We start from the raw sequence: 26,580 nt of genomic DNA on the forward strand, positions 1-26,580 counted from the left end.
AAACACAATTCAGTTCTTTCGTCTCCAGTATGTGTGATCTGTTTCCATGGAAATTTCATGTTGACCAGGAATTGTAGAAATACTATATGCAAACATATCTAAGAAGCAAACCTTTTTGGAGAATATTTGTGATTTAATTTGAGTCACTCCATTAAAACTGTTCAAATAAAAGAAGAACTTTTTTTCTTTAGCATAGACCATTTTACAATTTTCCTTAGCTTTAATGTATTAGTCTAATAGATTTGGAGACTACGGGACCTTAATAAGTCTTCTGATGAGAGTAAAATTAAATCTTAATGATTTAGGTAAATGTATTCATTTGAAAAAGATGATGGACTTATTATGAGCAAGGTATTGTTGGGATGCTGAAAGGAATACAAAGATGTACATAATATGGTATAAAATGAGGTGTCTGCAGTAAAGTTGACAATGTACTTGGTGTGTAGAGGAGGAAGGGAATGTTTCTGATTGGGAAGATCAAGGAACTCTTCTTGGATAACACAGCATTTGAACTGGGTCTTGACCAATTGAGAAATTAAGGAGAGAGTCTTCCTGGTGAGGGAAACCACCTGAGCAAAGGCACAAAGGTGGGAAAGCAGAGGGTACAAGTGGGGAATGATCAATCCAACTGGCTGAAGTGTAAATGAAACAGGGAGGTAAAATGAAAAGGAAAGTTGCAGGTAACTTTTGTAGGGCCTTAAATGCTGTGCTAATTTGGATATTGTGTTCAATAGCAGTAGTGTTCATTTAGGCGCTAATAATCTGGACTATCAACAATAATTGAATATTGGGTAATGTGAAACTAAGAAACGGAGTAGATCACTGTTTTGAGAACCATGGTACTGAAAGGGGTAAGAACAGCAAAGTAGCTTGAAGAACTAGCAAGCTAAAACATTGTTTGAGAGGACATCCATGGTGGTCCAGTGCTTAAGACTCCAAGTTTCTACTGCAAGGGGCACAGACTTTATCTCAGGTCAGGGAAATTCCAAATGCCATGCAGAACAGCCAAAAACAAAACAAAACAAACGAAAAAAAAAAAATGGTTTGAGAGATATAGTAGCTTTAAAACATGTTCACAAGTTTTTTTCAAAATTCCTTTCTTTTAAAGATGGACACTCCCAAGGAAATGGAAATAAAAAACTAAAACAGACAAATGGGACCTAATCAAACTTACAAGTTTTGCACAACAAAGGAAACTATAAAGAAAACAAAAAGACAAACAACAGACTGGGAGAAAATATTTGCAAATGATTCAACTGACAAGAGCTTCATTTCTAAAATATACAAACAGCTCATACAACTTAATAACAACAAGAAAACAAAAAACTCAATCAAAAACTGGGCAGAAGACCTAAATATACATTTCTCCAAATAAGACATGCAAATGGCCAACAGGGACATGAAAAAATGCCCAACATCGGTAATTGTTGCAGAAATGCAAATCAAAACTACAGTGATTCACATTGTTGTACAACAGAAACTAACACAATATTGTAAAGCAATTATACTCCAATGAAAAATTAAAATTTTATTTAATTGCAAAAAACAGTGGCTGGACATAAAGTCTAAAGTAGGTAAAAGGGCATGTGAAACTATAAGGGGATTAATGAACTAAGACTCTGAAACTGGGTCTTCTACAGCAACCATAATCTGTATCACACATTTCACATTTTATTCATAAACTACTGAAATTATCATGTAACTTTTTTTAGGGTGTGAGCCTAGTTGCCCTGACAATATCACAAACTGAGTAGTGATCATGGTTTATACTTTTTGTACTCTCTTAGCAACTAGCACATTGCTCCATTCTACATTTGTTGAATCAATGACTACAATCATTCCAGTATTCTGTGTATTTTCTACTGAATTTTTTTCTTCCTTCACAATAAGCCTCTGATTGAGGCTACAGATCTGCTCCTTTTAGAGAGTTGAATGTGTTCCAGCCTTGTCTCTAAGAGCCAGTATTTCTGGATGTTTTTAAGAAGCATTACATAGTGATGAAAAGGGGGACAATACCTAGTTGGTTAAAAATAATAAGCCTAATTATGCCTATGTGAATTAACTTGAAATAAATCTTGGATGATTTCTCTTCATTCTGACAAAAGTCACAATAAAAGTGAAAAGGTTTGGGGAAAAACAGATAGATGAGCATTCTCTGGAAAACCAGGGGAGGCAGAAGCCCCCGTTAGAAGAATCTCACAGAAGCTAGGATTTGAAGTGGTTCCCCAGCTGAATGGGACATTTCTGTATTCTTTACCTGGTGCACTCTTCTTTCAATTGTTTTCCTGGAAGCAATAAGCTTGTTAAAGTCTGATAAAACTGTTGCAAATAGGCAAAAAGAAAAAAATGCAAGTAGGTTTCTAAATTACTGAATAGAGTCAGTGATTGCAATGATATTAGTATATAAGTGGTTCTTCAGATCTTTACCACCTGCCTTTCTGCTCACACTCCAACTCACCTTTCCCTCAGTTCACATTTTTCTCTATCAGTTAGTGAATGAACATTTTGATGATAGAACAAAGAGGTTCAGTTTTGGAAGTCACTACCTTTGTTGATAGTTTATGTAATCATTTGAAGGTTTTATTCAAATGTTAAGTATTTAAAATCAAATATTTGAATATTTATTTTTATTAAAAGGAAGAGAACTTGGACTTCCCTGGTGGTCGAGTGGTTGGGAATCTGCCTGCCAATGCAGAGGACATGGGTTCAATCCCTGGTCCAGGAGGATTCCATGTGCCGCAGGGCAACAAAGCCCAAGTGCCACAACTACTGAAACCTGCACACCTCAGATCCCATGCTCCACCACAATGAGAAGCCTGAGCACCACAAGTAGGGAGTAGCCCCCACTCACTGCAACTAGGAAAAGCCTGTGTGCAGCGATGAAGACCCAGCCCAGCCAAATAAATAAATTGGAAAAATTAAAAAAATAAACTGCGGAGAAATCAATAAGGAATGCGTTGATTCCAGTGAGAGCAAATTTAGGATTTATACATTCAGTACAATTTAGACAAAAGTCTAAATTATTTGACTGTCTAAAAGGACCAGAACTTTGCCACAAACAAATGCTCATTGTAAAGAAAAAGAAACCAATGAAAGAACACATAAAAAATGCTGGGACTAAATTACTAAAAATTGTATCTGAAATTGAAGTATAATTAGGGATTGTATAATTTTTAAGTCTTCTATCATGTTAGTCCTACTTTCAGCCAAATAATATTTGTGGACAAAGAAAGAACTGTATTGTGTTATTCTGTGTTCCAGGAGGTCACACTGGAGGTACCACAGAGACAGGTAAGCAGAACTGCAGGCCTCCCACCTCTGTTTCAGCTTCTGCCAAAATGAAGCTCATTTTCTGATTTACATTCTGGATTCTGAAAAAGATGTCTTGCAAAGAAAGAGTTTCCGTGCAACAAAACTCTGAAAATTATGGCCCTATCCTGATACAGTGTTTATACAAGAACATATAGTGGTTCAGTTTTTTGGAGGGACTATGTAGCTGCTGCTGCTAAGTCACTTCAGTCATGTCCAACTTCTAAGCCATCACATTGTTTGACTCAGCAATTTTACCTCTAGCAATTGTTGTTGTTCAGTCACAAAGTCTTTGCGACCCCATGTACTGCAGCATGCTGGCTTCCCTGTCCATCACCAACTCCCGGAGTCCACCCAAACCCATGTCCATTGAGTTGGTGATGCCATCCAACCATCTCATCCTCTGTCGCCCCCTTCTCCTCCTGCCCTTAATCTTTCCCAGCACCAGGGTCTTTTCCAATGAGTTGGCTCTTCATATTAGGTTGCCAAATTATTAGAGCTTCAGCTTCAGCATCAGTCCTTCCAATGAATATTCAGGGTTGATTTCCTTTAGGTTTGACTGGTTTGATCTCCTTGCTATCCAAGGAACTCTCAAGAGTCTTCTCCAGCACCACAGTTTGAAAGCGTCAATTCTTCAGCATTCAGCCTTCTTACCGTGCAACTCTCACATCTGTACATGACTACTGGAAAAACCAAGCTTTGACTATATGAACTTTTGTTGGCAGAGTGAAGCCTCTGCTTTTTAATATGCTGTTTAGGTTTGTCATAGCTTTCCTTCCAAGGAGCAAGAATGTTTTAATTTCATGTATTTCATACAAATAATCATTCAAGGATAAAAAGATATATGTACAGGATTTTTATTGCAGCATTGTTCATAATAGCAAAAGGTTGAAAAATTGAAAGTATTTATACATATGGAATTGGTTACATGAATAATGATATTCATGTATTGGGATATTACATATTCTTTTGAAAGAATGACATGGAAAGATGTCCAAGATATATTAAGCCTAAAAAGCAAGTTATAAAACATTATGTTTCCATTTGTAAGTCAAATAATGTCAACAAATAAAACCATTGCTTTGACATGTACAAATGGGTAGGTGTTACCTTACTTCTCTCTCTTTTTGTTTGGCCATGCCCAGTGGCTTGTGGGATCTTAGTTTCCTGACCAGGAATCAAATCCAGTCTATTTGCAATGGAAGTACAGAGTCCGCCAGAGGGAATTCCCTTTACTCCTTAAAATTACTGAAAAATCATAAGTTTACTTATTTTAGTATCTTTATCATTGGGCTTCCTGGGTAGGTCAGCTGGTAAAGAATCCACCTACAATGCAGGAGACCCTGGTTCGAGTCTTGGTTTGGGAAGTTCCCCTAGAAAAAAGGGATAGGCTACCTACTCCAGTATTCTTGGACTTCCCTGGTGATGTAGATGATAAAGAATCTGCCTGCAATGCAGGAGACCTGGGTTGGAAAGATCCCCTGGAGGAGGGCATGGCAACCCACTCCAGTATTCCTGCCTGGACAATCCCCATGGACAGAGGAGCCTTGTGGGCTACAGTTCATGGGATCGCAAAGAATTGGGCATGACTGAACAACTAAGCACAGCATATCTTTCTCATTGGCAAGATATTTTCTTATTTAAGTACAAGATTGTGCATGCATGCTAAGTCGCTTCAGTTGTGTCCGACCCTTTGAGACCCTTAGGAATGTAGCCTACCAGGCTCCTTTGTCCATGGGATTCTCCAGGCAAAAATTCTGGAGTGGGTTACCATGCCCTCCTCCAAGGAATCTTCCCAACCCAGGGATCTGAACCTGTGTCTCTTAGGTCTTCTGTGTTGAGAGGTAGGTTCTTTACCACTAGTGCCACCTGGAAAGTCCAAATACAAGATTATCTTTATTCAACTTTGGAACCATGTTGGGGTTTTCCATAACCGCTCTGTCTGAAAGTCTAATTTCTTGTTATGAAAGAGTGATTAATTAAACTTATAGTATTGTGGGTTTTAGAGAGTGAGAAAAATAACTTTAAAGAGTTTTTGTAATTCTATAGGTTAAGAAGATTATCAATATCAACTTATGGAATTTAGTGACATGGTGTAACAAAAAATAAGTTGACCCCTCAAACCCTCACAAACACAATATCTTAATCACATTCAAGACAACAGTGATTTTTGCAAATTGGCGCAAAAGGGATTTCCATAATTTAACCTTAGAGAGCTGCTCTGTCTTTGTTTTTCAGTCACTAATTGGGTTGACCAAAGATAACAGATTTTGTTCATACAAACATATTGCAAGGAACTGTGAAATCATGAGACTTTGTTGTTGTATGTGTGATCGTCTTTCATGCCTTAATTTCACATTGGAAGATTTCTTTTTCTCTGCCTCACTACCTCCATCACAGAAAAACACAGGAAAAAGGGGTGTTCAGAACACTGGATGTTTCCACAGACATGTGGGGCAGAATTGTCAGGATAAATTTTACAAATCAATTAAACCAACACTGTCAAAAGTAATAACAGAGAAAGGAAAAGTATACATTCCTTGTCTCATTCCAAACCCTAACAGTGCATTGTAAGGGCTTTAAAGACAGTCCATTAGAAAACAGACCATGGTTTTACTTGGCTTATTTTAACTAGGAAGATTGCTGTCTCACTCTATACATTTTGCTCCCTGGAGAGGTCACAATGGTGAGACCATGGAAGGCATAAGGAACGCTCATCATCTGGAAAACAATTTAAACTATAGGTTGTTGTACAACAGAGCTCAGGCAAATTCACAACGTCATAGACAGGAACAGGCTTAAGTAGGAACTTTACCAACCAAGAATCTGCAAGAGAAGGTATAGACAGAGGTCACACAGGGGCAAGGTGCTCTGTGTCATAAGTGAGCATTCCGATGAAGGGACATCCTCTTTTCTTCCAGACCAAAGCTGTAAACATTCTTGTCAGTGGGGTTCATGCAGACCACTTGCTATCAGACTGTGTAGATGTCAACTGTCAAGAATTATCTGAGAGAGCCAGCTGCTTGTGTCTGGACTCCTTGGGTGTCCATGGGAAGCTGTGACCCCTCCTGCAGGGAGGGAGGAAGTCACCTGTGCCAAGGAAAGGGGAATTTGGAAGAAATAGGGAGACTGCTGGTCACAGCTGGTTCGTTGTCCAGACAACCCAGAGTGGTCTCCTGAGGTCATCTGCAGACTATTCTGTTTCACCATTGGGACTGGTCAGACATCTCTTTACATTAAAAGACACAGAGTTTAGAATTATGTTTTTATTAAAAATTTAAAATGCTCATTTCTGCCACAATTGTTTGTAATCCTGAGAACCTTTTGAGGGGCTTCTGTTTTATGCCAATTTAAACAAAATTTAAATATTTTAAAAACTGGCCTTTAATTACGAATTTTAAAGATTCTTAAAGATTTCAATGCCCTTCTGGCTTTGGCTCTCAATATTTCTCCTTGGAGTTTTGTCACTTACTCATTGCCACCTGCTGGTTAAATAAAGAAGTGCAGCTGAACATTTGCCTTTTCTTTAACATACCTGTCAGCCCTTCTCAGTTTATAAATCAGACCCTGTCCTCCAAGGAGTGGCCCCTTATTGCCCCAGGTGAAGGCAGAGGAATGTAGTTCGGACTCAGGAAGAAAGAGGTTCTCTGACCTTTCCACTCCTGAGTGTGTTCTGCAACCTGCATTCATCCCTTCACCCCAGGGGTTGGGGGTGGGTAACTTGATGAACGGGATAGCAGCCGGTAAGTTCACTGACTGCTCCCGAGAGCCAAGAGAAGTGCCTGTGGTGATAATACTGGCTGCTTGCATACATCCGCTGTTGAGATCAGAGCAGCTTTGATAGGTTTCTGTACCCTGTGGACAGGTTGCTGCTGCTGCTGCTAAGTCGCTTCAGTTGGGTCTGACTCTGTGCGACCCCATAGACGGCAGCCCACCAGGTTCCCCCGTCCCTGAGATTCTCCTGGCAAGAACACTGGAGTGGGTTGCCATTTCCTCCTCCAATGCATGAAAGTGAAAACTGAAAGTGAAGTCACTCAGTGGTCTCTGACTCTTAGTGACCCCATGGACTGCAGCCTACCAGGCTCCTCCGTCCATGGGATTTTCCAGGCAAGAGTACTGGAGTGGGGTGCCGACAGGTTAGGTTTACTTATTTAGGCTAATGTCAGATGACCTTAGGAATAAAAATTAGAGAAAGCTATTTTCAAGGCTATTCTTAAGATATAAAATTAGGCTTAAACAAGAGATTTGAAAACTTGTTCACCACAGACCACTAAAAGTTTTCATGGCTCCATGAACACCTTTAACTTTTTGTTTCAAGAATATTGTTGTTGTTCGGTCACTAGGTCATTTCAGAGTCTGCGATCCCATGAACTGCAGCACGACTGCCTTCCTTGTCCTTCACTATTGAAAATTATTGTTCAAATCTGTCACCTTTCCTATTGAGCTCCAGTTCAGGTAACCACAGTGTGTCCCCTGGACCTCTCTCATCCCAGCCTGACAGGTCTCGCTTCTGTCTTAGCCACCACCAATCCATTTTCTCACTGCAACCAGAACAATCATCATAAAATGCAGATGTAAGCATACCATTGCCATTTTTGAAGTCACGACTTCAATAAGCTTGGTGTGGGGGGCGGGGGCGCGTCCCTGGTGGCTCACTGGTAAAGAATCCACCTGCCAGTGCAGGAGATACGGGTGCAATCCCTGATCCGGAAGATCCCACATGCCTCAGAGCAACTAAGCCTGTGTGCCACAACTATTAAGCCTATGCTGCAGAACCCGAGAACAGCAAATACTGAAGCCCACATGCCCTAGAGCCCAGGCTCTGCAACAGAAGAAGCCACTGCAATGAGAAGTTCACGCACCACATCTAGGGCGTAGCCCCAACTCGCCGCAACCAGAAACAAAGCCCGATCAGCAATGAAGACCCAGCACAGCCGAAAGTAAATAAGTAAATAAATAATTAAAAAAAAAAAACATTGCGGCCCACTCAGAGGCTGTCCTAGCCTCCCTCTTTCTTTTATTTTAACCTTTTCCTGTCATTTTCAATTCTTGCCATGTTAACCCACTTCCATTTCCCAAGCACTAGCCTCTCTCTCATTTCTGGGCCTTCACATGCGCATACTCACACACACTGCAGACTCTCTGACCAACTGGCCGACTTGTACTCACTCTTTAGGCCTCAGATTCCTTTCACAAGAGGTATCTGGTCTCCCAAGGCTGGTGGGGCTCTGCTCCCAGTCCACACCCTGGCCAGCACCAGGAAAGCACCATTTTCACACTGTCTGTGAGGAGCCATGTTCTTGTCACCACTCCATTTACACTGCACAGCTCTGGAGGGCAGGGAATGGGTCTTGTTTCCTTTTGTATTCCCAGTGCCTAGTACTGTGCCTGGCAATAGTAGGTGTTCAAAAAACAAATGTTGCATGAATACATGAAATAGCATATTTGAGACACTTTTAAGTTCCAAGAAAAAAAATGTATGCTGTCAATTTTACAGAGTAAATCAGAATCAATGTCTTTCTTTAAAACTGCTGCTGCTGCTGCTAAGTCGCTTCAGTCGTGTCCGACTCTGTGCGACCCCATAGACGGCAGCCCACCAGGTTCCCCTGTCCCTGGGATTCTCAAGGCACGAACACTGGAGTGGGTTGCCATTTCCTTCTCCAATGCATAAGAGTGAAAAGTGAAAGTGAAGTAGTTTAGTCGTGTCCGACTCTCAGCGACCCCATGGACTGTAGCCCACCAGGCTCCTCCATCCATGGGATTTTCCAGGCAAGAGTCCTGGAGTGGGGTGCCATTGCCTTCTCCGTCTTTAAAACTAGGTTTTCTAATTAAAGAGAAATTCACAACTTACTCTCATAATTTTACTTTAAAAATACTGAGGCAAGAAATAAAAATGTACCCTGAGCCCATCATAAATGAAATGACTCATCAGACTCATTTAAATCTTTCTTTCCCAAGACTTAATCAACAGAATGTATTACTTAAGAACGAGATTTTCACAAGACCAAATACTATTATGAAAAATAAGTGTGATTTTACACACTGATTAAAACTGGCCATATTTATCTAATCCATAATACTCTTTCCCACTAAAGAAACTGTCAAAATACTTTGAATAAAGTTGTAGAACACTTGTTTCTTTCTTTCTTTGTTTTTTAGTTTTTTTTTTTTTTTGAGCTTTTCTCCTTTTTCAATCAATGACCACCTTATACAGCTTTGGAAATCTGGACAAAGAAGAGGCTGAGAAGAGGCCTGGTTCTGTGTCTGAGGGTCTCCGAGTGAGTCTGCATCAGCCAGTGGGCCCCAGCTAGGCCTGTCCATGGTTTGGGCACAGCAGTTTCCTGAGTAAGAGCCTGCCCCACCCTCAGGGTAACACCCCAGTCAAAAAAAAAAAAATCAAGGCCCTCCAGGGTTCAGCCTCTTTCCAAGGCCCTCAGGAAATAGGTTAGATTCTGAGCCCGGCCTGGGAGGAGGGAGTTTACAAAGGGCAGGCAGGATCAAGTACCCAGGGATCCCAGTGATTCCCAGGCACTCTCCTGCCCTTTCCTGACAAGGGAGCAAATAAATAGACCTCCAACTCAGGAACAGAGGTGTTGGAGCAGGGACGCCCTCCCCTGGGAGTTAGTAATTAAGTCTTATGTTAAAAACAAACCATCCCCAGCCCCTGCCAGTGTCTACAAAATCCTAAAGGATTGGGTGAAGGGCTAGGCTGCCTGGGGGTATACAGCACCCAGCCCTGCAGGCTCCTGGAGGGGCTCTCATGTCTGTTCTGCAGCTCCTGGGGCTCCCACCTCTTTGGGGGTGGCTCCAAGAAGACTGATGGTGGCTTCTTCATTGAGTAGGGAGAGGCAGGGACACCCACCGTCAGGAAGTGGTTCTTTTTCTGAAACAATCTCCATAGGCCCCGGTGGTTGCCACGCACATCCAGGTCCCAGATAATGGAGGCACTTGACAAGCTGTGTCCAGGTGATGAAGTCATCATCTTTCTCAATTCGGATAAAGGCCGTGTAGGTGTGGCCCTCTGTGCCTGGCAGGAAGAGTCTTCACAAGGGTTCTTGCTGTGGTTGAGAACCTTGGCTTCATTGAGCAGCCTGTGAACTTCCACTACATAAGCGTGCTTCTTCAGACTGTCCATGTTCCTGAGCTGGACACCTGGAACTGTGTTGAATTGTGCTTCCGGAAGTAATCCTCATGGAAGCAGCTGTTCATGTTGAGGCCAATGATGCCCAAGTGGTAGGATCAGGACACATAAGGGATGTTGCACTCTGTACCTTGGCATTGTTCCAGCATCGGCATCCACATATCCCAAGCCCAGAGCTTTTCCAGTGTGGACCACTGGGGCTCAAGCTTCTCCTTGTACAAGGATCTCTGAGCACCCAGCCCAGCCTAGGCATGGTCTCCATATGGTACAGCAGTGCTGGGTCCTCAGCTGTGTGCTCACAGCCCTGGTCATTCCAGTGAGAGATCCAGTACAAGCCGTCATCCTCCTCTAGCAGCTGGATGGATTGGCTCAGGAAACTGAAACTATCCACAGCAGTGTCCAGGTCCTCCTTCCAGAACCACAGCAAACCTGGCTTCCGGAAACAGGTTGAAAGTGGCAGTGAGGCTGGCCTCGTTGTGCTGAGACACAAGGGTATTCTTGACACCGACAGAAGTGTGCTGGATGCCCCTTGGACCAAACAGCAGCCACCACAGCAGTTGGTTCCTCATAGTAGCCATCGATGAAAACTGTTCTCATTTGGGAAGACAACCCCTGGGCTGAGGGTAGAGAGCACAGCATCCTGTACAGGTAACTGGGCCGGTTCCCCGCAACAACAGCCACAGGCGCGTTGAGGACCTTGTTGTCTGGGGCTGGGTCAGGGCTGAACTGGGAAGGTGTGGGGTCCTTGCAGCTGTACATGTTCCCGTCGCCCTTGATTTTGCTGCAGAAGCAGCGGCTGTGACGGTTCAGCTCCATGTCTGCCCAGTGGCACATCTTCATCTCTGCCTCTTCAGCTGAGCTTAGTGGCACTTCTGTCTTCAGCAGAACTGAACCCCCGCAGGAGGAGAGGGCAGGTGAGTCAGAATGTTTCTCCCCAAGGATAGGACCTCCTTTTCATCCCACGAAGGCCCAGGTGTCTCTCCAGCCCAGGGCAGGGCCAGCCTGGCTGTCGCGCCTCCTCAGCAGAGCCTTGGCTGTGTCCTTGAGATGGAAAGAGCCCTTGTCCTTAATGATGCAGATGAACCCTTGGCCAGGTGCCATCATGTTGAGGAACAGCACCACGGCCTCATCTATATGAGGCGCGTGCATGCCTGCTAAGTTGCTTCACTCGTGTCCTACGCTTTGTGACCCCATGGACTGTAGCCCGCCAGGCTCCCCTGCCCATGGGATTCTCCAGGTAAGAAAGTGGGTTGCCATGCCTTCCTCCAGGGGAATCTTCCCAACCTAGCTATCGAACTCAGGTCTCCCATGTTGCAGGCAGATTCTTCACCGTCTGAGCCACCAGGAAAGCCCAGGTCAGTTTCTACTTCCCGGTAAGATACCACTCCACTTTTTCCACACCCCAAAGGGCTTGATGAGGGGACTGGGCTTCCAGTTATCCATGCTGTATTGGGGGGCGGAGGGGGCAGGGGTGGTCACCACTGTCCTGGCCAACCCATACCTGCAGGAATGGCTCAGGGAGCCCAGGCCCCGCTGAGGCCCACACAGCTCTGCCCAGCGCACTGCAGCTTCCATCTACTCCACGCCCCTGGTGGCCCCACCCTGGCCCACACTTGTTTTTAAGAGGCCAAAAAGCAGGACAAGTTTAAATTCTTGGCCTCCAAATCAAATTTTGGAAAGACTTAACAGCATCAAAATTACATTATTGTTAGTCATGCCTATTCTTCTCCTATCGTGGGGGCCCCCAAATACCCCTAAATGCTGTAGGACTCCAGCTCTAGCTGTGAAGCTGACACGGTTCTGTGCCCTGGCACGTGGCAAGGACTCTGAGATCACAACCTGGTTTCATGATGAGGAGATAATGACTGTAAGTGATGAATGGTAAGGGCTTTATGTTCTGTCTGCAAATCATGATGGGAATCTCATGGTACAAGATATAAAACAACTTGTTCTCAAATATTGCTTTGCCATCTCCACTGCTCATTAATTTTGTGGGAGTTTCTGGATAGAAGCCAAACACTTATATGAACGACTCACAAATATTATTATATAAGTCTTTGGAAAATGCAATTCTATTGTTATATTTGAAAATAGTCATTGCCTTTCTTTGTTTTCCAGAGATAAATATGTTTTCCAAGGACAGCAAAGGACAAATGCAAAAAGATACCTCCTGGTATTCTCGTGGGAGCTTCCCTTTAGCTATTAATACAAAAATGTCAGTGTAGTGGGCTAGGTGATGGCCCTGGAGATATCAGGTCAAACACCCGGAACCTGTAAATGCTGCTTTATCTGGATAAAGGGACTTTGCAGATGTGGGGTTTCTTTTTTTTCTTCCAGATTTCTTTTCAGATTGGGAGATAATCCTGGATTATTGGTTGTCCTAAATGCCATCACATACATTTTTGTAAGAGAGAGGGAGACAGATATTTGACAGAGACATAGCAAAGGTGTTGTGACATTTGAACATCACAAGCAAGGAAGGTCACCAGGAGTTGGAAGAGACAAGGAACGAATCTTTCCCTAAAACCACCAGAGCAAGAAGGCCCTATGACACCTTGATTTTTGACCCAGTGACACTGATTTCACGCTTCTGGCCTCCAAAACCACGAGAGACTGTTTGTAGTGATATGTGACACAGCCGCAGGAAACTGATACAACCAGGGTTACCGAGGGGCTACATGGGCTTCCCTGGTGGCTCAGTGGTAAATAATCCGTCTTCAATGCAGGTGACACGGGTTCAATCTCTGGATCAGGAAGATCCCCTGGAGAAGGCAATGGCAACCCACTCCAGTATTCTTGCCTGGAAAATCTCGTGGACACAGGAACCTTGCCGGCTACAGTCCGCGGGAGCTCAAAAAAGTCAAACACGACTTAGCAACTAAACAACAACATGGAGATAAATGTTTATTTTAGTGGATTTTGATTATAATCCTGAGGATTCATTCAACAAATACTGATCACTTACCATGTGTGACTAGACTATAAGCTCCACTGGGCAAAGATTTTTGTTTAGTTCACTATATGCTCAGCATCTGGAACAGTGCTTGGCACATAGCAGATGCTCATAAATATTTTGGAATGATATTTGCTTGCCTCTCTTCTAGGCCCAAGGACACAGCAGTGAACAATGTAGATGACATCTCTGCATTTGGGATGCTTACATGTTAGTGGAGAAGAGACAATAAATACACAAATAAATATGTTACATTATGCCTAGTAATGATCAATGCTTTATGGGAAAAGCAGAGTAAGAGAGACTGGGAATGTGAAGTGGTGCCTTTTTAGATATAGAGGTTAGAAAAGGCTTATCAGAGGTGACATTTGAACAGAAGCCTGAATGAGGTGAGAGAGCAAGTCTGGTGACAATCTGGGGAAAATGTTATAGGTATAAGGAAAGGCATGTGCAAAGGTCCTGTGGTGGTTAAAGGTTTGGTGTGTTGGAGGAACAGGAGGACCAGCAAGACAGTCAGTGTGGCTTTGGAGTGGAATGTCTAACAATGGGGCTCTGGGAAATTAGATCAGAGAGGTGGGCACGGCAGGATCTAGGTCATAAGGGACCTTTTTTTGGTTAGGACTTGAGGTAGGTATATCTAATTCTCTACCAAGAATTTATTTGTTGTTCAGTTGCTAAGTTGTGTCTGACTCTTTGCAACCCCATGGACTGCAGCATGCCAGGCTTCCCTGTCCTTCACTATCTCCTGAAGTTTGTTCAAACTCATGTCCATTGAGTTGATGATATCATCCAACCATCTCATCCTCCATCACCCTCTTCTTCTCCTGCTCGCAATCTTCCCTAGCATCAGGGTCTTTTTCCAACGAGTTGGCTCTTTTTATCAGGTGACCAAAGTATTGGAGCTTTAGCTTCAGCATCAGTCCTTCCAATGAATATTCAGTGTTGATTTCCTTTAGGATTGACTGGTTTGATCTTCCAGTCCAAAGGACTCTCAAGAGTGTTCTCCAGCACCACAATTCAAAAGCATCAATTCTTCGATCCAACTCTCACATCTGTACATGACTACTGGAAAAACCATAGCTTTGACTTTTGTTGGCAAAGCGATGTGTCTGTTTTTTAATACTACTTTAATGACTAGTTTGTCATAGCTTTTCTTCCAAGGAGCAAACGTCTTTTAATATCATGGCTATAGTCACCGTCCACAGTGATTTTGGAATACAAGAAAATAAAATCTGTCACTGTTTACACTTTTTCCCCATCTATTTGCCATGAAGTGATGAGACCAGATGCCATGATCTTCATTTTTTGAATGTTGAATTTTAAATCAGCCTTTCTACTCTCCTCTTTCAGCCTCATCAAGAGGCTCTTTAGTTCCTTTTTGCTTTCTGCCATTAGAGTGGTATCATTTGCATACCTGAGTTATTGCTATTTCTCCCAGAAATCTTGATTCCAGGTTGGAATTCACCACCCTGGCATTTCACATGATGTACTCTGCATATAAGTTAAATACGTAGGGTGACAATATACAACCTTGACGTACTCCTTTCCCAATTTTGAACAAGCCCATTGTTCCATGTCCGGTTCTGTTGCATCTTGACCCACATACAGCTTTCTCAGGGATAGGTAAGGTGGTCTGGTATTTCCATCTCTTTAAGAATTTTCCTCCATCAAGAATTTATAAGTGATCACAGATTTTCTGACTTTAACTAGTTAAATGTTTTCACTTATCTACCTTTCTCCTCATCCTTTTCTCCTTCCAGGCCCTAAGTTTTAAGTTTGTTGTTTGCTTTATGGATGGATGGTGAGTTAGGTTGTCTCTTTTAGTGGGAGCAGAGACTGGATTTACAAAGGCTGTTAATAGTATTGTCTTTTAATGAGTAGCACTGTTGTTCATCATGACACATTTAAAGTATATGAAAGATTCTGCTCAGACCCTGCTTGGTGAGAGGAATTAGAAAAGACTTGCTCTGTGGGATAAATTATTTCCAGAATTCATTTCAAACAGAACATATGATTACTTGCAAAGGTTAAAATGACTTCCCTCGTACAGAAAACACTACAATGCACAGGACTTTTCTCTGTAGCTAGGTCATTTATGTGATAGTATTATTTTCATTACTCAATCCCCTCCCCTTTCCCAGTGGTTTCTGTCAGAAATGGACATTAGTCATCTAAGTTAGGATTTGCATTATTACTGGCTAAAAATATTCTAACGAATAACACTAATGTTGGGAAAATTACTTAACAGTCCAGCATCAAGTGCTCTAATCTATAAAACTGGAGTGATTCCATTTGCCCTATCTACTCAGTATACTCACTGAAAAAGTGCTCTTTTTATTTTGCAAAATGGACTATATCCAGAAGATGGTATTATGTCAAAAGAAAGAAAATTAAGTTGAGTAGCTTGGGGCATTTCCTATAAATCATTAGAGTACTATCAAATTTGCAAATAACAGAAACTGTTTTTTAAACAACTATTTCAAATACATGCATTCAATGAGTATCACAGAATTAGCACCATTGTCAATTTTTGCCTTTATTCAGTCATTCAACCAATATTTACTGAGCACCCACAATGTACCAGGTACAGTAATTGGCAAAATGGTCACAGGCTCTGCCCTCGGGGAGCTTCAGAGCCCAAACACTTACAGATCCATCTCAGAGGTGACTTCTGAGCAAGGTGAGAACACCAGTCTGGTTATTTTGCTGTTAGGTATTTTTTGAAATGAATGCCACTACTTTGACTACTTATCTTATTCACTAGTCTTGTCAAGTTACTTTTGTCAGTGTTTTAAAAAATTAACTTGTTCTCAAAGAAGAAATATTTGGCACCACTGAGATACTCAAAAGAATACACCCTAAGCTCAGAAATCAATTTCAAACCAGAAAGAGTGTTCTAAGTATGTGCTTATCCACAGTGGCTCAAAATATACTGAGAACTATTCCTCTGAAGGAACCATCACTTCTTAAATAAATGGATGTTGAGGTTCTATTTTAAAACTCATGTTACTATTTTTAGCCCCTGCTTAAGACTCTGGCGGTACTTTACATGGAGCAGGCTTCAGATTCGGCAGGGACTGCAGTTGCTCCTTATTATTCTGTCAGTGTCATTGTGAAATCTTCACATTAAACATCTGGGGAATGGCAACATGAACCATGTCTTAAAATCAGAGGAAAGATTAATGGTCTTGCTATTTTAATAATAATTCTCAGTTTTTATTTAGAAGCAAATCTCTAGGGAAACTATTATGAGCAACTGATTTGAAAAAATTTAAATCATGTGTATTTTTCACATGAAAGCAATTTTGCTTTCCACATCTTTATTTGAAAGAATCAAATCTCACATTTGTCAGATGAAATTGCTGCTTAAATTATCTGAGATGATTTTCACATTCTTTTATGGAAATCAAATTTTGTGAGGTTGTAGAATTACTTTAGAAATGACTGTGGAGTGTTCACTCTTCCAGGAGAGATTGCTAATTGGAGTTGAAGCATTATTAATAAACATCCTCCTGAAAGTACTCAAGCTAACCCAAAGCTCAGACAAAAATTAAGCAAAGTAAGTTAGTTCTTGAAATGAAACTCTTGAAACCCCAACTTGAGAAGATAAAGAACCAGGGAAAAAAACATATAGAAAAAAGAAAAAATTGACAGAGTATTAAAATGACAGAATACTTATTAGAAGTATTTTTTAACTACATATTTAGTTTTTCAATTACACACATGGCATAGATTATACTATAGCTTTGAAGTATATCTGTTCATTGTGTCTCTCACTGCTTGAAAATGTAAAACAGAAAAATTTCCACGTGCCTGCACCTCACATGTGCAGAGCTCCACACTGAGATGCCTGCTCGGCCACCTCCAGGGAGGGCTGTCCAGAGTGAGGGACACATGGCCATGCAAGAGTCAGCTGCCTCTGACATCGCCCTTTGTTGCCAGGTGAAGTGCAGGCCCAATGCTGCCAGACATTCCAGATGTTCAGAAGACCACTGTCTTGGTTGGGCTTTCCCCAAAGCAGACCCTGGGATGAAGATTTGGGTACAAGTAATTATTTGGAAGGTGATCCCAGGATACTCAGTGGAGAGGGGCAGCTGCCATCTGACAACCACTGAAAGGAGGGAGAGCAAAAATTGCCTTGTTTTCAAAGGAAGTATTTTGAGATTTTAGTTGTTAACAGTAAACATATTTAAAGCTTCTTAGTAATTGTTTACAGACAATGGAAAAAATTTTCTAATTATGAGCTGAACCCAGGATTTAAGGTAGGCTCTTTTTTTCTTTTAGGCATAGAATGTGCTATCCAGGAAACTACAGCATTACTGTATCTGGGATGCACGATAAGAATAAGTTCAGGCAGGCTTAGAGGGGAAAGGTACGTTGTTACTCCTGGGGGAGAAGAAGGGACTACATCATTAAAATGACATGTGAAAGCGAATTCCCTGGCCATTCAGTGGTTAGGACTTGGTGCTTTCAATTCCCAGGCCAGGGTTCAAGTCCCGGTCAGGGCACTAAGATCCTGCAAGCCACAAGGCACAGCCAAAAAAAAAAAAAAAGTAAGGTGTGAAAAGCACAACACGATAGATGGGTATATGGGGTGGGGCGGGATGGATGATGCCTAATCACAGGGTAGTTGTATATAGATAACATGTTGACTTCCTTTTAAATAAGAATTTTCAAATGGCTTGATCCTCTTGTTCCTTTTTAAGAACTATGGTAACTCCATATCCAGCCTAAAATGTATAAAAATCATGAAAAGTTCCCCCGAGCTGCAGAGACTGGTTAAACTTGTTAGTGTGCTGAATTTGAGGGCTGTTGCCTCTCCTTGGCTCCCTTCTCAGCATTTTCCACGTTAACAGACCCCTCTTCCCACCACCAGTAAATGGTTTCCTTACCTCTGCCTTTGAGGCAATGGCACCCCACTCCAGTACTCTTGCCTGGAAAATCCCATGGACGGAGGGCCTGGTGGGCTGTAGTCCATGGGGTCACTAAGAGTCGGACATGACTGAGCGACTTCACTTTCACCTTGAGTTGTAAAATAATTCTTGTGTGCTAAGTCACTTCAGTCATGTCTGACTCTTTGCGGCCCTATGGACTGTAGCCTGCTAGGCTCCTCTATCCATGGGATTCTCCAGGCAAGAATACTGGAGTGGGTTGCCATGCCCTCCTCCAGGGGATCTTTCTGACCCAGAGATTGAACATGCATCTCTTGCATCTCCTGCACTGGCGGGTGAATTCTTTACCACTAGCACCAACTGGGAAGCCAACCTCCCTAACCCGTTTTATCCCAAGTCTTTCCCATTTCAGCAAGTGGCAATTCCATCTTCTAGTGGCTCAATCTAGAAACTTCATCTGTGGATTCATTAATTTCTTTCACATTCCACCTTAAATTTCTTTTAATGTCACCTTTAAAATAATCCAGAATCTGAATATTTCTCATTATTGCCTCTATTACTACACTGGTCCAAGCCACCATCATCTCTCACTTGGATGATTGGATCATTGAAACCACCCTCCATGGTCTCCTATGCACCAGCCGGAGTGGCCATTTCAAACTCAAGTCCCTCTTCAGTTCTCAGCACTTGCAGAGCACCCCATCTCATTTAAAACAAAATACAAAGGCCTTACTGTGGTGTAGAAGGCTGCAGGGAATCAGGGCCCCACTATTTTCCTAACCTCACATCTTATAACTCTCTGTCCCTCATTGCTCTGGCCTCACTGGTTTCCTTGTAGTTCTTCAAAACCCCAGGCTCACTCCCACCTCAGGGCCACTGGACTTGCTGTTCCTTTATCTGAGATGCCCTTTGCAGTTATCCACACACTTTATGACCAACCTAGACAGCGTATTAAAAAGCAGAGACATTACTTTGCCAACAAAGGTCCGTCTAGTCAAGGCTATGGTTTTTCCAGTGGTCATGTATGGATGTGAGAGTTGGACTATAAAGAAAGCTGAGTGCTGAAGAATTGATGCTTTTGAACTGTGGTGTTGGAGAAGACTCTTCAGAGTCCCTTGGACTGCAAGGAGATCCAACCAGTCCATCCTAAAGGAGATCAGTCCTGAGTGTTCATTGGAGGGACTGATGTCGAAGCTGAAACTCCAATACTTTGGCCACCTGATGCGAAAAGCTGACTCACTTGAAAAGACCCTGATGCTGGGAAAGATTGAAGGCAGGAGGAAAAGGCGACGACAGAGGATGAGATGGTTGGATGGCATCACTGACTCAACAGCCATGGGTTTGGGTGAACTCCGGGAGTTGGTGATGAACAGGGAGGCCTGGAGTGCTGCAGTCCATTGGGTTGCAAAGAGCTGGACATGACTGAGCAACTGAACTGAACTGATACAGTGCTTACTTTCTTCATGTTTTTGCTCAAGTGCTGCTTTATTGGAAAAGCCATCCTTGACTCTAATTCTCCCCAGTCATTTATTACCCCCTTACCTTGCTTTATTTTTCTTTATTCATCAGCTGACATAATGTTTTAATATATATTATTAAAATTTTTCATTGAAGGATAATTGATTTACAGAATTGTGTTGGTTTCTGCCAAACATCAACATGAATCAGCTATAGGTATACATGTCTCCCGGAGAAGGCAATGGCACCCCATTCCAGTACTCTTGCCTGGAAAATCCCATGGACGGAGGAGCCTGGTAGGCTGCAGTTCATGAGGTCGCTAAGAGTTGGACACAACTGAGCGACTTCACCTTGACTTTTCACTTTCATGCACTGGAGAAAGAAATGGCAACCCACTCCAGTATTCTTGCCTGGAGAATTCCAGGGACGGCGGGGCCTGTTGGGCTGCCGTCTATGGGGTCGCACAGAGTCGGACACGACTGAAGTGACTTAGCAGCATACATGTCTCCTCCCTCTTGAACCTCCCTCCCCATCACCCCCGACTAGAATGTAAGTTCCGTAAGAGCAGGGATTCTTTTTTGTTGTTGTTTACTGATGTGTTCTCAGTACCTAGATTAAGCTCTTATTGACTGAATAAATTAGTATGTATTATGGAGCATTCTGATTATCTTATATAGATTATTTATAAGCTAGCTCTCCAGTTAAAATAAAAGAATCAGAAGCCTTCAGTAAAACAGCTTGCTTTAAAAGAAGGATGCTTAGGGGCTTCCCCGCTGGTCCAGTGGTTACGAATCTTCCATGCAAAGCAGGGCACAACAGTTCGATCCCTGGTCTGGGAAGATCCCACATGCCACAGAGCCAACTATGCCTGTGTGCCACAGCTAATGAAGCCTGAGCGCCTAGAGCCTGTGCTCTGTAACAAGAGAAGCCACTGCAATGAGAAGGCCATACACCATAACGAAGAGTAGCCCCCACTTTCCACAACTAGAGAAAGCCTGCGTGCAGCAATAAAGACCCGCCACAGCAAAAAAAAAAAAACAACAAAAAAAACACTAAACTAAAATTAAATAATTTTTTTAAATGCTTAAATCCTGTACTTCAAGAACAAGTTGGTAGTGAAAACCCTTGTGTTATGCTCAAGTAAAGATTAGTGTAACAATTTTAGAAAAAATGTTATTCTTAGAGTAATACTTTTATTGAAACATATTGTGCTTTATATGCTTATTGAAATGTTTATTCAATGTTTATTGAAACATATTTTAGATTTATTCATTAATCAGCCACTCAAAAACACAGACTGAGCCCTTCCTGTATGAAGGGTGATGGGCCAGTCCTGGGGATTGAAAGTTGAAAGAAAAGTTTGGCCCTCAAGGATTGACCATCACTATCAATTACAACAGAACAAGGTGAGGTTCTGAGTTGGCAGGTGTGTATGCTGCTTGAGAGTCAGAGCTGCTACATGTCAAGGTAACATCAAAGGCACCAAAAAGACCCCTGGAAAAAGTGACAGGGGTAAAGATGCCCAGACCCCTGGGGAGTCAGGCAGGGAGAGAAAGCGGAGCTCCAGATGGGGTAAGCAGAAGGCAGCCAGAGAGACGAGGGGGCAAGGTTTGTTGAGGCCGTGAAGTGGCTCAGAATGGCTGGAGGGTCCCCTGCCAGTGAGCAAATGACTGCTTTAAAGATGTGCTGGGATGTGGACTACTGAACTGAAACTGGTGGCTTTAAGTCTACGTGAACAATTTCTGTTACAGGAGATGTAATGAGGTAGCACAACTCTTTGGGAAACTTTCTGGTTTCTTTCGGAGATGTAATTGAATTGTGGTACCCAGTGTTTGAGATTCAGAGGTTTGTTCATTGGTTTTTCAACTGGAAAGCACCTAAGGTTCATCCAGAATTTATCTCCATTTCCTCTGAGTTCCTAGGTTCCTGATAGTTTGCACTTTGAACTCTTTGGCCACTTACTATCAGTTCTGTTAGATTTCAACTGCTTTTTACAGAATGCCTTGATCAATGCATTCACTTCCATGTCTTGTCTTCTCTCCTTCCTCTCTTCTCATTTATCATCTCTGTCACTCATCTTTGTAAGACTTGGATTCTCCTGGTTAGTTGTGATGTCAGTTCCAAATGGTAATTAAACCATTGTCTATTTTAAGGAAAACTCTGAGTAATTGAAATGCTTACTGTAACATTAATTGAAATGCATGTAATAGTAGATATTTTAAAGGATACGATTAGAATTAGAATATAACATTATCTTTAAAGCAATTTTTAAAATACCTTCTCTGTACAAAACATATTATGTAATGTTCAGCTGTTACCACCTGGTTGTCACCCTCTGCAGTAAGATCTTATCTTCAAGTGTCTGAGCAGACGCAGTTTCCTCACCTTTGCACACATTCCCCTTTCAGAGGGTGGGTGCGGCACACACTAGGCTTCTGACCCTTTGTGTGTGCTCTCCTGGGGCAGAACCATGGGCCACCAGGACATCAATCATAACTCGTCCCCTCCTTGAGGCTCATTCAATCAGCAGGTTCCTTTCAGCTCTCTAGGGGTGCCATGAAGCATGCTGGCACAGTTTTCTAAAGTTTTCCACAGGGCCTTGCAATTATACATCACTGGACATGGGGGCAGTGGTGGACCGGGGAGTTCTGGTTGACTCTGCCTCCACCCGACTCACTGCAAAGTGTATTTATCACCAAGTCTAATGATATATGTTGTGTGTATTCCTTGACTTTGAACAACCGGCTCTTTTATTTTCTGCCCTACTTGCCTTGGTGACCCCATCCCTAAATTCACTCTTGGATCGAGCCACACTGACTGACCTCAGCAAGAGGAAGCAGGGACCCAGAGCAGTATTTCTGAAATGGGATGCACACACAGGAGCAGGAGGGAGCAAGATGCCCCATTTAGTGTGGAAAGAAGTGACTACTAGAACATTTCTGCTCATTTTGTTTGAAAAAAGTCAGTTTTACCAAATTGACTGTGTGGATTGTCCCTGGCTATTCACATGGTCCGGTCCTCAGACAGCCAAGTGCCAGTCCGGGACACGGCCTCTACTTTTGTTCCCGTGACTATTGTGGCTATGCAGCTCAGGCTGTGTGTGCCCTGGCAGGTAGCTTCACAGATTGTATCAGCAGCTTTCCAAAACCAATCCTCACAAAACAGACAAGTGGCTTTAAAAGAAAATCCTGCAAAGACACCTCTGACTGAGGCTAATACTCTCAACACAAGCACAAGGGACAGGAAAATATCAGAGTGCTTCTCCTATACCTGGTATGAGCTCTTAATCAGCTACATAAGGAGGCAAAAACAATGATGGTCTAACCAGTCTTGTTTGGAGTGAGCCAAAAAGTTTAAAGTTAGCAGATGATTGAAATAAGCATTTATGTCCACTGTGATCAATAGCAAACCTCATCATACGTGGATACTGAATACTAAGCATGGAGTCTTGTGCAGTATCTTTCTCAGCATGACGGGCATTCAAGCCCATTGCTGAGATACACTCAGCTTAGAACCATCTTTCAGACTGCTTTATTATCAAGTGTTAAACCAACATTTCCAAAATAAGACACCATATTCAACCACCTTCTTCTAATAGGGCAGAAGTTTTAAAAATAATTATTACATTTTAAAAACTACTTTTAAGGGACTTCTCTGGTGGTCCAGTGGTTGAGACTCTGTGCTTCCAATAGCGTTCAATCCTTGGTCAGGGAACAAAGATCACACATGCTGTGTGATGTGGCCAAGGGGGAAAAAAAAAAAAAAACCAACTACTTTCAAGACAGTGTTATAGACTAATCTTACCCAGAGCAATGAAGACCCAGAACAGCCAAAAATAAGGTAATTAAATAAAATAAAGGAATTTATATAACAAAACAGAAACAGACTCAAAGATATAGAGAATGAACTTGTGGTTACCAGTAGGGAGAGGGAAGGGGGAGGAGGAAGATAGGGAAAGAGTTGATTAAGAGACACTAACTACCAGGTATAAAATAAATAAGCAACAGGGATATACTGTACAACACAGGGAAATATAGTCATTATTTTGTAATAACTTCAAATGGAGTATAATCTATAAAAATATTTAATCATTATACTGTATACTGAAATGAATATAATAGTGTAAATCAATTATACTTAAATTTATTAAGAAAAAATAGTAAGTGGTTCAAATATCAGTTCAGTTCAGTAGCTCAGTCGTGTCCTTTTCCTATTTGGAACCAGTCTGTTGTTCCACGTCCAGTTCTAACTGCTGCTTCCTGACCTGCATACAGGTTTCTCAAGAGGCAGGTCAAGTGGTCTGGTATTCCCATCTCCTTCAGAATTTTCCACAGTTTATTGTGATCCACACAGTCAAAGGCTTTGGCATAGTCGATAAAGCAGAAATAGATGTTTTTCTGGAAGTCTCTTGCTTTTTCGATGATCCAGCAGATGTTGGCAATTTGATCTCTGGTTCCTCTGCCTTTTCTAAAACCAGCTTGAACATCTGGAAGTTCACGGTTCACAACTGCTGAAGCCTGGCTTGGAGAATTTTGAGCATCACTTTACTAGCGTGTGAGATGAGTGCAACTGTGCGGTAGTTTGAGCATTCTTTGGCATTCATTGCCTTTCTTTGGGATTGGAATGCAAACTGACCTTTTCCAGTCCTGTGGCCACTGCTGAGTTTTCCGAATTTGGTGACATATTGAATGCAGCACTTTCACAGCATCATCTTTTAGGATTTAAAATAGCTCAACTGGAATTCCATCACCTCCACTAGCTTTGTTCGTAGTGATGCTTTCTAAGGCCCACTTGACTTCACATTCCAGGATATCTGGCTCTAGGTAAGTGTGAGTGATCACACCATCGTGATTATCTGGGTCGGTTCAAATATAATTTCTAACAAAATAATATTTAAATAATTTTCTATCTCATTTAAATAAAAGAAGGTCTAGTTAAAGTTAAAAGTTTATTGAGGACTATTCTGTCCTCTGACACTGTCCACTTGAATACCCTAGCTTACAAAGAACTTTCTGTATATTACGCCAGTCTTACCCACAGCCACCCAAGATAGGTAAAGTGGAGAAAAGTGGAAGTTGCTCAGTCATGTCTGATTCTTTGCGACCCCACAGACTATACAATTCCCATTTTTAAAGAAAACTGAAGCTTGGTCGTGAAACCAAGTCCTATACACTGCCCAAAAAACTGAGAAGAAACAGAATGCAGAATAAATCCTTAGGAAGCAAGTTATGTTTTAAATGTTACAATTTGTGAATTGTGGTTCAACAGGTTCTCAATAAATTGAAAGGAAAATGTTTTCAATCTGTGTGTACTCATTTTGAAGTAATTATAAGTAAAATTTAAAACTATATCCATCTATTTATTCAAGCCTTTATTCAGTACCTACTATATGGACAATCCTGTGCAAAATATTCAAGGAATAGAAAGATGAATTTTTAACTAGTGCCAACTCTCAAGGAGAGTTTTCAATCTAATGATAATGAGTTTAACACAAACTGTAGGAAAGGAATTAGGAGTAAGCATTTGCCCGTAATTGAGAAAAATCACCTTATTTTTGTAGTTTAAGGCATAAATTGCCAGTTGGTAAACAGTACTATTATACATACCTTTATTAGTTCATCATCTTTAAAGGAGGTAGATCTTTTTCTTCTAAAAACATCTTACTCAATCACATCTTTATGACTGGTTTGAATTTTTAAAGCAAAAGTTTGCTCAAAGAGCAAAATAAGATTCATAAAATCAAACTAACATTATGCACAGAAAGACAAGTATCTACAACAGCATGTAACGGTTCAGTATTAAAGGGTTAAATCTGAGTTACTTTGGAGACTTGTCCTGAACAAGTTGTTATGTACAATTTCATCATCTACAAAACAGGAGTGATATTTAATTCCAATTAAGATTATAACTCAGATGCTACAATTATTTCCACCTGTCATAATAAACAGAGTTAAAAAACTAGTATAAAAACTTTTCTAATAATTTATGTTTTAAAAATAAACTGGAATGAAAGGTAAAAGAAAAAGTGATGATGGTGTGGATAATTTAACAGTAACTCTCAGTACATAAATGAATGTAAATGTGCAAGTTATCTATTTTTTCCTACGTCTTATTACTTTTTAAAACATGGCTCAGATAAGAAACTTAAAATACCTAGTAAAATAACTTTGAGGATTCATTTTGTGAGATGTATTGAAGAGAAAAAGAAGGAGAAAATAGTATAATTTAAAAATATTTATTTTTCAATTCATGCTTTCCAGAACACTTTTTCCAAACAAATCACCAAAGGCCAATACCTCTCTCTACTCTCAATGTTAAGTGATTTTTCCACCCAAAATAATGAAGTGATGTATACTTTTATATCTAATCAGTTTCTGACAGCTGTGATTCTCAAACATTTTTAAAAAATAGATCAAAGTTGCAAACAGACCATATATAGTGATTTTAAAAACTGGAAGGCAAAACCTGACTCTAAATGATCAAATGACCCATTAGCTGGATTTGACCTTTGCAGGCCACATGAGGACTTCGCTCAAGAGGCCTGCACACAACAGATGGGTTCTCATAGATGTCCTTAACACCACAAGCACAGCTTCTGATGCCCAATGCTGCCAACAACAGCAGGGGCACAGAGAGGCGACCCTGCCAATTGACTCAGTTTTATTCTTCAACACATTTCTCTTCTCCATTCTCTTCATTGACTTCATCTGTTTCCTTGCAAGAATCTTGGCTGTTGGTATCAGTAAGATAATTTTCTTCCCCATTCTCTCTTTCTTCTATTTTTTCTTCTTCATTAAAGCTAGAGGAAGAAATTTATCAATCTTTCA

The 26,580-nt window shown here is 41.5% G+C and overlaps 1 protein-coding gene and 1 pseudogene across 4 annotated transcripts in view; both read right to left on the reverse strand.

Moving 5' to 3' along the window:
* Positions 1-10,067: 10,067 nt before the first annotated feature.
* Positions 10,068-11,599, reverse strand: LOC129623827 (protein O-linked-mannose beta-1,2-N-acetylglucosaminyltransferase 1-like; annotated as a pseudogene).
* Positions 11,600-25,977: 14,378 nt separating this feature from the next.
* FAM161A (FAM161 centrosomal protein A) overlaps positions 25,978-26,580 on the reverse strand; it is a 29,371-nt gene continuing 28,768 nt past the window's right edge. For all 4 annotated transcript variants that reach the window (XM_055540402.1, XM_055540403.1, XM_055540405.1 and 1 more), the window contains one exon: positions 25,978-26,552. In XM_055540402.1, the coding sequence (XP_055396377.1) occupies positions 26,414-26,552 (139 nt within the window). In that variant the 3' untranslated portion in view covers positions 25,978-26,413. The remainder of the gene's footprint in view (positions 26,553-26,580) is intronic.

The sequence above is a fragment of the Bubalus kerabau genome, chromosome 11 (genome assembly GCF_029407905.1).
Source record: "Bubalus kerabau isolate K-KA32 ecotype Philippines breed swamp buffalo chromosome 11, PCC_UOA_SB_1v2, whole genome shotgun sequence".
NCBI classification, from domain to species: Eukaryota; Metazoa; Chordata; class Mammalia; order Artiodactyla; family Bovidae; genus Bubalus; species Bubalus kerabau.